Genomic DNA, 12,290 nt, shown 5'->3' with positions numbered 1-12,290 from the left:
AGGCATCGTGCAGGTGCTTCACACTTGTGACTTGAAGTCATGAGTTCACATCCAGGCCCCAGCTTTGACTGCTTGCTGATGGCAGTCAGAACTTTCCATGTGTTTCAACGTTTAAAGAGCGAAGTTTCCCAGTGGACAAAAGAAGAGGAGGAGGGGAGGCCCACACAGGGAGAGGGCCCTAGGGCAGGGAGTAACGGCAGCGGCCCTTGGGCTGTTTTCCAGAGACAAGAGCTGGAGTCAGAAAACAAAAAGCTGAAGAATGACCTGAATGAGCTGAGGAAAGCCGTGGCCGACCAAGCCACGCAGAATAACTCCAGCCACGGCTCCCCAGATAGCTACAGCCTCCTGCTGAACCAGCTCAAGCTGGCCCACGAGGAGCTCGAGGTGCGCAAGGAGGAGGTGCTCATCCTCAGGACCCAGATCGTGAGCGCCGACCAGCGGCGACTCGCCAGCAGGAACGCGGTAACAAGATGGCGGCCCGCGGTGGGGCTGCTGAGGGGTGACCCTAGGTGGTAGATTAGGGTTTTTTTAATGTATCTTTACCCACGAGGGTCTAAAACCTGAAAGAGCAGAGTCTCTCGCTGTGGGGTCTCCTCTAAAAAGGCAGAGCAAAAGACTTGCTGCCCTGTGAGCATGACCTTCCCTGGGGGATGCAACTACAAGCTTCTAGACTCTTCTGAAGTTAATATGATACGAAGATGTTTAATAGGTAACCTCAGGGTGGCCTTTTCACCTCATACCCGTTGCTGTTTGCTTTCTGAAGTGGAGAGAGTCATTGTGCCTTCTCAGTCCCCCAGGGTGGCAAGTCCTAGTCACTGTATTTTCCTAATGTTCTCACTTTCTGGGACAGACTAGAGCCAGAGGATGGGGACAGAGGCCACGTGGGTCACTCCATGGGCTCTAAAAGCCTGAGCCACTTCTGGGCATGAGCCTCGGGACAGCTGGGGTAAGCAGGTGCTGACAAGTGTGGAGGATTCCAGCTGAACCAGGGTCTACCTGTGTGCTCTGGACTTGGGTGCTCTATCCTCCCAGGGGCACCTCCTGGCCATCTTCCCCCACCACCCCACATGCAGCTCTGTCTTAGCCTGGCCTCGTTGTTCTGTGTCTCTTCCAAGGTGACCTTTTGGAGTCATGTTCCTGGCCTGGGTTTGATTGTGGTTATCTCTGTTCTTTCCAGGCCTTTGTCTTTTCCCAAAGACATGTTTTTATACCTGTTTGTATATAAAGCCATTTTGTGGCAATTGTTTAACCAGAGTTATTTTTTTATCTGGGGCTTCCTAGGAGCCAAACATTAATGCCAGATCAAGTTGGCCTAACAGTGAAAAGCATGTTGACCAGGAGGATGCCATTGAGGCCTATCACGGGGTCTGCCAGACAAACAGGTAAGGCGGCCGCGGAGAAGGGCCCTGCCCAGCCGAGTCTGTTTGGGGTTTTCCTCAGGTGATGACCATGTGCTCAGCATCAGAGAATTATTTATTAGAGGACACAGAAAGACTGACTCAGAACCCCTGCCCTACTGTTAGCTCAGCAAGGCTCGAGCAACACACTCAGCATCTAGAGCCCAGGTTCCCTGAAAAGGATTAGGAAAAGGGAGCTTCCCTGGGAGGATGACAGGAGTGGAATAGGAAGGTCTGGCTGAGAACAGCTTTTCTCCTTGAGAGGACGCTGGCTGGGGAGGGGGATGGGGGGTGGCTAACTGGCAGCAGAGGGCTGCCTAGCCACTTGCTGCAATGCCCTTCTCATGCATGCAGTGTTTGTCACACAGTGGGGGCCCACCCTCTGTCATTCAGAACAGATGGAACCCAAGCTGGGCACTTGGGGGTGGAATGGGAGCATTTCATCTCCACTGTCTTAGCCAAAATGAGATCTCCTTGGATGTGAGTTTAGCAACAACTGTCCCCTTGAAGATGAGCTGAGCCAGGGTTAGGGCAAGCAAGAGTGATTGTCTGAGGGCAGCAGCAGGGCCAAGTGTTGTCAGCAGACAGAACGCAGATCCCCAAGGCACAGTGTCTGAGAAGGTGCACTGCGGAGTCCACTCCTCACAGTTTAGTAGTGGTCACATGACTGATATGTGCCTCAGTTGCCTCATCTGTGAACTGGGGACAGCCATAGCGGCGTCCTTCGTGTGGCTTTGGGGAAGATGGGGTGAGCTCCTATCATCTGTGTAAGGGACTTGGGACGGTGCCTGCCTGTGGCGCGCACATGATGAGTGTTACTGCCGTGATACCGTTATCATCTCTGCTTCTCATGCCCCTGTGGGCACCTATTTTTAAAAACAGAGCTGGCTGGCCGAGCATAGTGGCTCACACCTGTAATCTAAGCACTTTGGGAGGCTGAGATGGGCAGATCACCTGAGGTCAGGAGTTTGAGACCAGCCTGGCCAATGTGGTGAAACCCTGTCTCTACTAAAAATACAAAAATTAGCCGGGCGTAGTGGCGGGTGCCTGTGATTCCAGCTACTCAGGAGGCTGAGGCAGGAGAATTGCTTGAACCCAGGAGGCGGAGGTTGCAATGAGCCGAGATCATGCCATTGCACTCCACCCTGGGCAACGAGAGCAAAACTGTGTCTCAAAAAAAAAAGAAAAAGAAAAAGACGGAGCTGGCCTCTTCCCTGGCTACCTTTCTCTCTTACCTCAACTGATAGAATGTTGATCAAGTATTTGTTCAAAATTGGTGAAAATAGCAAATAGCAAACATTTCCCAAAAATGTCATTAGGTGGCACTGTGAGTGCAACTTTAAGTTTTTTTGCAAGAATGTCACAGTCACTGAAGACTTCTGGTGCTTTGATTCCCAGATCTTTTCATCCAGTCCCTCTTTCTGCAGAGGAGGAGACTGAGGCTCGGAGGGGTGGAACAGCTTAGGCCTGCGGGTGGCCTGTGCCTGAGTCACGGTAGAATCCGGAAGGCCTGACTCAAGCTGGGGCGGCTTCCAGCCACTGAGTGGGTAATCAGAAATTGAAGGTGGTGTCGCAGGCTCCAGGAGGAAATTAAATTTCTTTCAAGAGAGGTATAATTCTTTTCCCCAAAGGAGGGAGAAAAGGAATGAAGGTGACTCACTCAGTGCTAAAACTGGAGTCAAGATTTAGTCATTTTAAATTATCTTGGGTTGAAGATGATAAATGAGATGAATAAGAAAAAGCCCAGGTGATATTAAAGTAGAAAGGAAGAAGCAGCCGTGTGCTTGGTCTGACAAGCGGTATGCGTATCTCCCCGATCTTCAGAGCCGTCACCGTTGGCAGCCCCTTTTATTCATGCAGCGGTTGTCAGGGATCCAGACCCCAGTTTAGGTTTTCCCAGGGGCTGCTTAATACCCTGGATTTGTCTTCCTTTACAGCAATAATAATGATGGTGATAAAATAAAAATAGCTTTTATTATATCTTAAAATAATTCTGTTCCCAGCAAGCCTGGTGTACAATAGGAAATTAATAGCCTGTGAAACTGAGTTAAGTACAGAAAAGGAGCCGGCTGCCCTGGGGAGTGGAGGCCTGAAGAGCCAGCTCCACAGTGTGTGCTGCACCAGGTGCTGTGGAAGTGGCCATGGTGGGCCTGCCTCTCTCCCAGTCTGGCCTTAGCTTTGGGAAGTGTTCATGATTGCTGCGGATCCCAGCATTGAGGGAGGAGAGGCAGGGAACAGGGACCCAACTGGGATTCTGTGGAGCCAGTGACAAGGGGATTCCCATTACCATGAGGGCCACCCTGGCAACTGGGGTGCTTTGGAGATAGACAGCTGCTCTGCTTTCCTACAGTTTTCCTGTAATGGAGAGTTCTACTGCTTAAATTATATCTACACATGTGTGATTTGTAGGAGACCATTTAGAATTTTGATGACATCTATCCTCTCCCTAGAAGAAGTTACACTTATATGCTGAATTTTACTTAGATTTCTGGGGGCTTCCATCACATTCCCAGTCGTAGCCTCTTTAAGCATTCATGATCCTCAAGTTCAGAACTTTTATCACTTGCTAACCTTCATAAGTTTGTAGAGTTTTGTTCTGGTCCCTATAACTGTGTCTTTTCCTTTGTTTTGAACTCTGGGGAGAGAAGCTATTATTGAGGGGCTGCTCTGAGAGGAGCTGCAGGAATGCAGGTGGCACTTCTGCTTCCACAAAGCTTTCTCCTTTTTTACCTCTGGGAACTAAGAGACACCAGCATCATTGTCACCATTTTATATATAGGAAAATGAAGGGGCAAGAGGGCTGTGAACATGAGCTGGGTGCTGGGCAGTTTGTCTTCTTTTCAGGGCTGTATATGGGAGAAGGATGGGGAAGTGGGTTAGGAGGGTACAAGTTGCCACTGCCCTCAGCCCAGCCTCACCTTGGGGTGAGCACTTAAAGTCAGAGGTAGGGGCAGGAGTGTGGCCAGGGCTCTGGTCTGGCTCTTTGACAGTGCTTCTTTGATTCCTCTCCACTTCTACCCAAGCCTTACCAAGAGTGTAGAACTCCAAAGTGAGTCTAGTGCATTCATGAAGTCCCAGAAAACCTCCTAGCAGCTCCTCTCTAACCAGCAGTTCCCCGGCAAGACAGGAGGCCTCCAGGCATTGCCACCTGGGCTTGATCGGGCGCACCTGGGGTTATTATTCACACCCCCCCCCCGCCCCCGCAATACACACACCAGGGGCCTGTCCAGGACAGCGGAGACTGTGTTTGACAAGGAACTGTGTGCAGTCTCAAGATTTGCTTGGAGCTGTTGGCTCATTTGACCTTGAGCCTCGACTGCTGTGGGCTGCCTTGCTCAGAATGGCAAAGAAGGCCGGAAGAGCTGGCTTCTGCCCAGCTCCTCCCCCAGAGGGCCCAGCTTTAACCCGTCCTGACTAAGAGCTCTTGGCTTTTTTCAAGGAAGTGATCATTTCCTTATGTTTCCCAAAGTTCTGCTGGTCCTGAGTTGGCAGCACAGTTTGGGTCTGCTGTAATTTCATGGCTGGGTCATATCAATCCACAAACCGTTCACCCTCATGTGGCCAGGCCTAGGGCCTCAGATGTTTCTCTGTTGTTCCTGGCGTTTGGAGTGTGCCTTCCATTTCCCAGAGGTCCCAGGGAATATGCTAGGAGGTTGAATAGAAAGCTTGGATATGAACTAAAGAAGTTAGGCTATCTGTGGAGCACGCAGGGGGCTTTTTAGAACCGGGAAACTGACCATCTCTGAGCTGGCAGGAACCTTGTCTGTTTCCCCAGGAAGGCAGGTTCTTAACTGTGGTGGGGCCATGATTGGTAGATCCTGTTTTTCAATATCTTCACAGAGGCAAAGTAAATATTATCCTAGGCCTTGTCTGGCTTTTTATATGATGTGGAAGAAACCTTTGCAATAAGGTTAGTAATTAAAGATCTGGAAGAAACCTTTGCGATAATTCAGTGGGCTGCTTTCACTTTACCCATAAAGAAAGAGAGGCCCAGGGCGTGGAGGTGATTAGCCCGGGCCATGGGCTCATTACAGGTAGGGCTGGGAGTTGCCCTGATGCTAGGTTCTCCAGCCAGTTTCCTGGATGCCGAGCCTCACTGCCTCCTGTGGCTGAAGACTGACTGCAGCAAATTAACTTATCTCTGTGTGTCACAGTAGTCTCTCTGTAAATATTTGTAGATTTATTAATTGATATCAAGGACTTACATTTTCAACAAAAAATCCTGAGCCAAGTAGTTTGGACTTTTTCTTTTCCCACCAGGAGGTGGCGCTCCCTCCCTGGCCTTGGCCCATAATGGCCTAAGTGGAGCTGGAGGATCTCCTCCAGGGGTTCTTTCCTCTGGGAACCAACGGCTGAAGCAAGTTGGTTGACTGGTTTTTAATTTACTTGTGTGTCTGATTTCCTGAGCACTGTGGGCTGCCGGGGCTGCACAGTTCTCTACTTTTATCTTTGTCCATAGTGCCTGGCTTGTTACAGAATTAAGAGTTCTGGGAGTATGGCCCTGTGAGGCTGGTGGCCTGGGCATTAATCCTAACTTCCTCGTTGTGTGAGTCAGCTTCGCGTGCCCCACCCTAGAGAGCTCTGCAGTCTGTAACTCTATGGGGACAACAGAGGTGAGGTGACCCTCTGAGACAGAGCCCCAGCAGCCCCTCCCTGGGGGGTGGGGGGCTGGAGGCTGGAGGCTGGAAAGGAGCTTTAGTGCAAGGTCTGAAGACCCTGGGTCCTGGCGCAGAAGTCAGTGTCTCTGGTGTGGGAAAGGAGGTGGGTGGAGCCCAGGATCCCTGCACTTGTTCCCTTTGAGTGCTGATGCTCTCTACTTCCGGCCCTCCCCGAGAATCACTGCAGTGGTGCCTACAGTCCTCCAGTGAGCTGTGCCTTTGGGTTAAAGCACCACCCATGAAAGGCCCTAGTAAAATGCAGGCACTAACACCTGAGACGGGATGATGCTGAGTTATGAGTTTGGGATTTGTTAAAGTCTGTGTTGATGTAACGATGGAAAGGTATAATGAGGCACGTCTGACCCCCACTTCCTATCGTGGCCTGAAACAGTCTCTCGGGTTAAACATTAAAAGAGCCCTGGCTGAGGAGGAAGTCCCTTCAGATGTGGGGGGCCTTAGGATTTTATTTTTGGTTTACAGATGGTTTGCCCCCTGGGAATGAAGACGAGGGGATTAGGGGTCCTCATTTAGGGCTGTTTGGATGCAGCTCTTGCTCCATTATTCCTGCCTGGAAAGCTGGAATCTGGCCTGCAGGAGGAATACTCCAGGAACAGAGGCTGTTAGGAGCAGGGAGGTGGGGCAGAGTCCTGCTGGGGGCAGCAGGCCCCTACCTGCCCTCCTCCACCCAACCCTGCTGGCCCTTGAGTATCTCTGTGTGCCCAGGGCTGTGCAAGTTGAGGACCTAGGTGGAGGTGGAACGCTGGACACACCTGACCTCCAGGAGCTGCCCTTGCTGGCATGGGGCAGACACTGGGTGACTTGGAAACAGCAAGAGAGTTTGCATGTAGAGGGGTAAGGAGTCCTGCTTTCCCAAATTGAGTAAAAAGTGGTAATGCACCCCAGTCCTAAGGTCAAGGGGAGATATCATTCAGTTCTCATCTAGGGCATCACAAAACTTGTTTTAGCTATTTGAGAAAGACCCTGCAAGGAGAGCTGGAGTTAAGATTAGTTAATATTTTTGTGCCTTTAAGGAGTCTCAGAAAGATCTGCATTGAAAAGCAGGTAGTGTCTGCAGTCTCCTTCCTTACCCTGGTTGGGCCTGACGTCCCCCAGGGGCTTCCCATGCTGCTCTGCAGATGCAATGTCTTCCCTACCATGAGCCTGCTCACTGCCTGCAGCTTCCTCCATGCACACTTAGGGTTCTCTCCTCCCAGCCCCTTTTGCATCTCTCCCTGTGCTTGTCTGAATCAATCTGATTGAGGGAAGCACCATGTGTGAGGCTATGTGAATGCTTCCACACTACCTGCACTGCTGCCTTGCTGCCATGCTGCCATTTACAGAGTTACCAGAACAAGCTGGCCCTCTGCTGTCTCTGGGGCAGCATGCTTTCCCACCTGGGGTTATTAGCAGGCCCCACATGAGACCACATGAACCCACTTCCAAGACAGTACCTGAAACCGGAGGACTTGTGGGAGAGATGCTGTTTGCAGGTGACAGGAGAGGAAGAAGGGAAAATGGGAGTTCTTGAGCCTTGCCTTTTTTTCATTTCCAAACCTTGGCTAGAATCGCCTCACTTTCCAGGACTCCCTGCCTGCCTGTCTCTTCCCTCTACACTGGACACCCTGTTTTTCTGTCCTTTGTTTCTAGCAAGACTGAGGATTGGGGATATTTAAATGAAGACGGAGAACTCGGCTTGGCCTACCAAGGCCTAAAGCAGGTTGCCAGGTGGAACATATTCCTTTCTTCCTGTGTCTGCTTTGTCTGTTGTGCCTGCTCATGTCTATGCTTAACCGTTTTTCAGCTACAGTGGGTGCGAGAGCACGGGGAACAGTTGGCATGCAGTCTGGCTGGTAGCCCCTGTGGTTGACCATCTGTTGCTGTGCCCAGGCTGTGCAGATATGACTGAGGGTGGCTGGTTGTTTGGGTCAAGGTGATAGCATTTAGCGGACCTCAGGAACCACATGGTCCAGCCCACTTGTTCTATAGGTGAAGAAAGAGACAAGTGCAGGAGGTCACAAGGCGGCAGGCACACAGCTCTTTAGAACAAGGCTGAGAAGGAAACATACCTCTGGGGAATCCTGGGCCTGTGCTGCTTCCACACTACATATTGGCCCTCCTAACTGCAGGATCAGCCAAAAATGTCTGCCTGATCTGTGCTGCTGGCTGTGCTCCAAATGTAACCTGTGCCCCCCAGAGCCTGCCATCAGTACGTGTGCTGGTCCTGATCTCTGGGACTCCCTGGAGCTGATGGCAGCCAAGTGCAGTGCATTCGCCTTGACATCTGGCCTCACAGCACCTTTGTGGGGTGGGGACACTGAAGCCCGGAGGGTTTAAGGAAATTGCTGGTGAAGCAGAAGATCCAGAATTTGAACCTGGTTCCAGCTGATACCAGAGTCTGTGCCTGAAACCCACTGGCCCTCAGCAGTGGGTGAGCAGCTTAGCCAGACAGGGTAGGCATGCACCGAAAGGACACCATGTGATGGTCACACCATAGGCCTGTTGACTGCAGGTGGGTTTTAAGAGCTGTGGCATAGCTTTGCCTATTGGAGCCTCTCAACAAGAGATGGACTGGTGGTCATTGAGCTCGCTTTCCAGAGAGGAAACCGGGACTCAACAAGGTGGCATGAGTGCTGGACCCAGCTCCCTCAGCCAGGTGGTGGCGGAGCAGGAGCCAGAAGCCCTCATGCTGCTTCTCCTTGCTGCCTGCTGAGGATGTAGTAGCGGTACCGTTGCACCAAGAGCATCTCTTCTTGGAAAAAGAAAGTTTACTCAGCTGATTGACAGGGTAGTGTTTCTCTGGGTTCAGATGTGGCCCCACAATCTGTGAGCAAGGTGACATGGTGGGTCTGTTTCCTTGTGAATGGAATAGGACCTTCCTCATGGGGCATTATAAGGAATAAGGTTAATACAGGTGAAGTACTTTGCACATGCCTGATATGTAACCACGGAATAATAAATATTAGCTGCTACTTCTATTACTATCGTGGTTACTATTCAATAAGATCAGATTTCTGTCCCACCAAGTAGTTGTTTTATTGGAGGAAGGACCCTTGTATGAAGCCAGGTGATTCCTTATGCCTCTCCATCAGCAGATCAGATGTGGCTTCATGAATCGGCAGCTGAATGCATTAATAAAGCACAGACCTATGAATCAAGAGTCCTGGTTTCTAGAATCAGCCCTGCCACTGGTCATGGCCTCAAAGCTCTTTTGGCCTTAGTTTTCTCACCTGCACGATGAGGTGGCTAGCTGAATGTTTAAGTAGGAACAGACCCTGGCTGAGTCACTCAGCTACAGTCCACCTGGAGAATAAGACTTGAACAGTGAATGTGCTGCACAAGGCAGGAGAGAAATCCTCAGGGCAGCTCGCCTAGAACCCAAGAGTGTCTGTTCTCTCTCATTAAATGTATAACTAATTGGTGACTACTTTTAATGTGCTTACTGTAGCCAATATTGGATATTATCTAAATGCTGTATTTCATTTAAAATCCTGATTTAATTACCCAATTATCCTCCACAAATCTCATGTTATTTTTGTTTGGTAATAGGTAATATCGCCTGTAGTGAATGAGTGATTTTCTCAATCACTTCTTCATTCATGTAACTTTGTTGAGGAGCCACTGGGAGTCAGGTGTTACACCCAGTGCTGCTATGGAGCTGACTCAGCTACATAAAATGTGGTTGCTTATATCAACAGTGTAGACTTTCCCTCTCTCTCTTGCTTCCTTGTAGACATGGTTCCACCTGTCTTATGACAATTCTCGCCTCCCAAACCATCAGAACTGTAAAAAACATAGCGCCTTCCTCCAGGGCAGCCACGGCCTCTTAACAGCTGTCCACTGGGCACAACCAGGTTCCTATCTGTGTGCCTACCTTGGTCATAATCGTTATTTGCATCCCTGGAAGACACTGGGTGGATTTTTTCCATGTAACCATGTCTGGAAGCTCTTTACAGTACAGTACCTCTCCCCCAGCACCCTAGCTTTCTTCCATATGAAGCCTGCTGCACTGAATCAGAAAGCTGGTTTAAGTAACTGAGTCCAAGAAGGACAGCATCATGGTCATGTTAGCATCTAACTTCCTGAAGATGAGGCTGCCTATGAGCCTTCATTAATCTCTTGCCTTCTATTATGATGGGAGCATTGCCCAGGTAACTGGCACCTCCTGGTCTTGGGCCTTTTGACTTAGAGTCTTCTGAGACTTCTCCTCAATCTTTGCAAGATCTCTAGGTCTTTCTGCGTCTTGTCATGACACCAGCTGATCTTACACCTTCCCCAAGATCATTTGCAAATAGTCTTAGTTTTCATTTTTGGCTGGAGGAAACTTGTATATAAAAATTGTATATGTAATAATTGTATATATAAAATGGGGCTAGTAATAATGGTAAAGATAAAAAAGAAAGCGGCTAATATTTTGCCTAAAACTTGTGGAGAATCTGCCACAGGGAAAATATGTGAATAATATAATTAGCTCAGTTTTGCCAGAGTTTTATCTTAAGAAGGAGGTTCTTGTGGACTTTGGGGCAGATGTACATGTTTTTACTTAAAAGATGCTTTAGAAATGTATTTCTGTTGATGGACATTTTGACAGGGAGACAGTCTTTCAATCCCAAACCATTAAACTATGCTCACAGAGTGAGGAACAAGGGTTGAGAAAAAGGCTTAGGACCAGAAGTGCCTTTGGCCTTGGTTTCCCATCATCTGAGAGGAGGACAGTTTGGCCTGCTTGCCTCGTGGTCCCCATGGCATATGTCTCCTGCTGCGTTCATCCCTCTGGGGGATGTGCAACCGCTGCTGCTGTATGCTTGGCTGCTCCCCTGTTGTGTTTCTGCCTGTGTCCCCTCACAAAGGGGGCCCTGGCCTGGGCCACATGCTCACCTGTCCTCTCCCTGGCACAGGCTGCTGGAGGCTCAGCTGCAGGCCCAGAGCTTGGAGCATGAGGAGGAGGTGGAGCGTCTCAAGGCCCAGCTCGAGGCCCTGAAGGAGGAGATGGACAAACAGCAGCAGACCTTCTGCCAGACGCTTCTGCTCTCCCCAGAGGCGCAGGTGGAATTCGGCATCCAGCAGGAGATATCCCGGCTGACCAACGAGAATCTGGTGGGTAGCCATGTCTAGTGGACCCCAGCTTTGGGAAGTCATGTTCTGGAAGCAAATGGGATCAGGATTGCCTTTGGCAAAACTGACAAGGTTCATGACCCTTGGCCCTATAGTAGGAACAGAGATTCTAGAAGTCTCCAGTCAAGACCCCTTCACTGGAGCTGAAAGATCTCAGACAGCCTCACTCCTATGTCTGGGGCCTTGTTGTTGGCTAGGGGGCCTCACCTGCCTTCTTGCTGAATTTCATTGGTCTGAGCTGCTTTACCTGGCAGCTGGCTTCCAAGAGGATGAAAGCAGGAACAGCGAGACCCCTTAAGACTCAGTCCCAGAACTAACTGTTGCTTCTGCCCATTGATCAAAACCAGTCTCATGGCTAGGCCAGATATGGTGAGAAAGAGATTCTACCTCTTGAGGGGAGGAGTAGTGGAAGAAGTTGTTGGGGGCCTCTTTGCAGACAGTCACCAAAGGAACCCCAGCAGATGCCAGAGAAATGGAAGACAGCCCCTGTCTTATGAGAGCTTGCAGATTGGTCAGTAGGGGAAGCAAGGTATGTAATAAAGAAGAGAAAGTAGATAGTGTTTTTAAAAGCATGATTCTGCATTGAGTTAACAATGAGTATTACAGGAAGAGAATAAATGGTGGGGCGAGCTTTTGGGAGGATGTGAGGCTTGAGCTGAGACAGGAGGTATGAAGGGGATGTAAATCATGGAGACTGGCAGAGGGGGAGGGAGAAGAAAAGCATGGACCAAGGCACCCAGACAGGAGTGAAGGCAGTCGGAGGGCGGGGCTCAGCAGTGCTGATCACCTTCTGGAGCTGAATGTGCCTGCAGAGTGCAGCATGTTCATGTGCCCACAGTGCATCCAGTCCAGGAGTCCAGCCATGGCTGTCATTTCACTTTATAACCAGATCATCTGTGGTTGGGTGGCCAGTTCACTTGATCCCAAGAGGAAAAGTGGGGCCCCAGACTCACAGCTGAATAGCACTTACATACACATGATCTTCCCTCCCTCCCTCTCTCTCCCTCTGTTTGTCTGCAAGTCACTCTCTGTTGCATATACATGTGTTACCTGGTGGCTTTATGAAAAGAAATGCACCATATTAAAGAAACCTACCTGACCAGCTTCTTCCAGGTAGAGGAGG

The 12,290-nt window shown here is 50.0% G+C and overlaps 1 protein-coding gene across 2 annotated transcripts in view; it reads left to right on the top strand.

The window, feature by feature from the left end:
- The window catches only part of MYO5B (myosin VB), a 370,702-nt gene that overhangs the window by 328,824 nt on the left and 29,588 nt on the right, over positions 1–12,290 (top strand). For both annotated transcript variants that reach the window (XM_024235813.3, XM_054537888.2), the window contains exons 28-30: positions 223–462; positions 1,282–1,382; positions 10,951–11,149. In XM_024235813.3, coding sequence (XP_024091581.2) covers positions 223–462; positions 1,282–1,382; positions 10,951–11,149 — 540 coding nt within the window. The remainder of the gene's footprint in view (positions 1–222; positions 463–1,281; positions 1,383–10,950; positions 11,150–12,290) is intronic.

Source organism: Pongo abelii, chromosome 17, assembly GCF_028885655.2.
Source record: "Pongo abelii isolate AG06213 chromosome 17, NHGRI_mPonAbe1-v2.0_pri, whole genome shotgun sequence".
Classification (NCBI taxonomy): domain Eukaryota; kingdom Metazoa; phylum Chordata; class Mammalia; order Primates; family Hominidae; genus Pongo; species Pongo abelii.
This window is presented reverse-complemented; position numbering and strand designations above follow the sequence as displayed.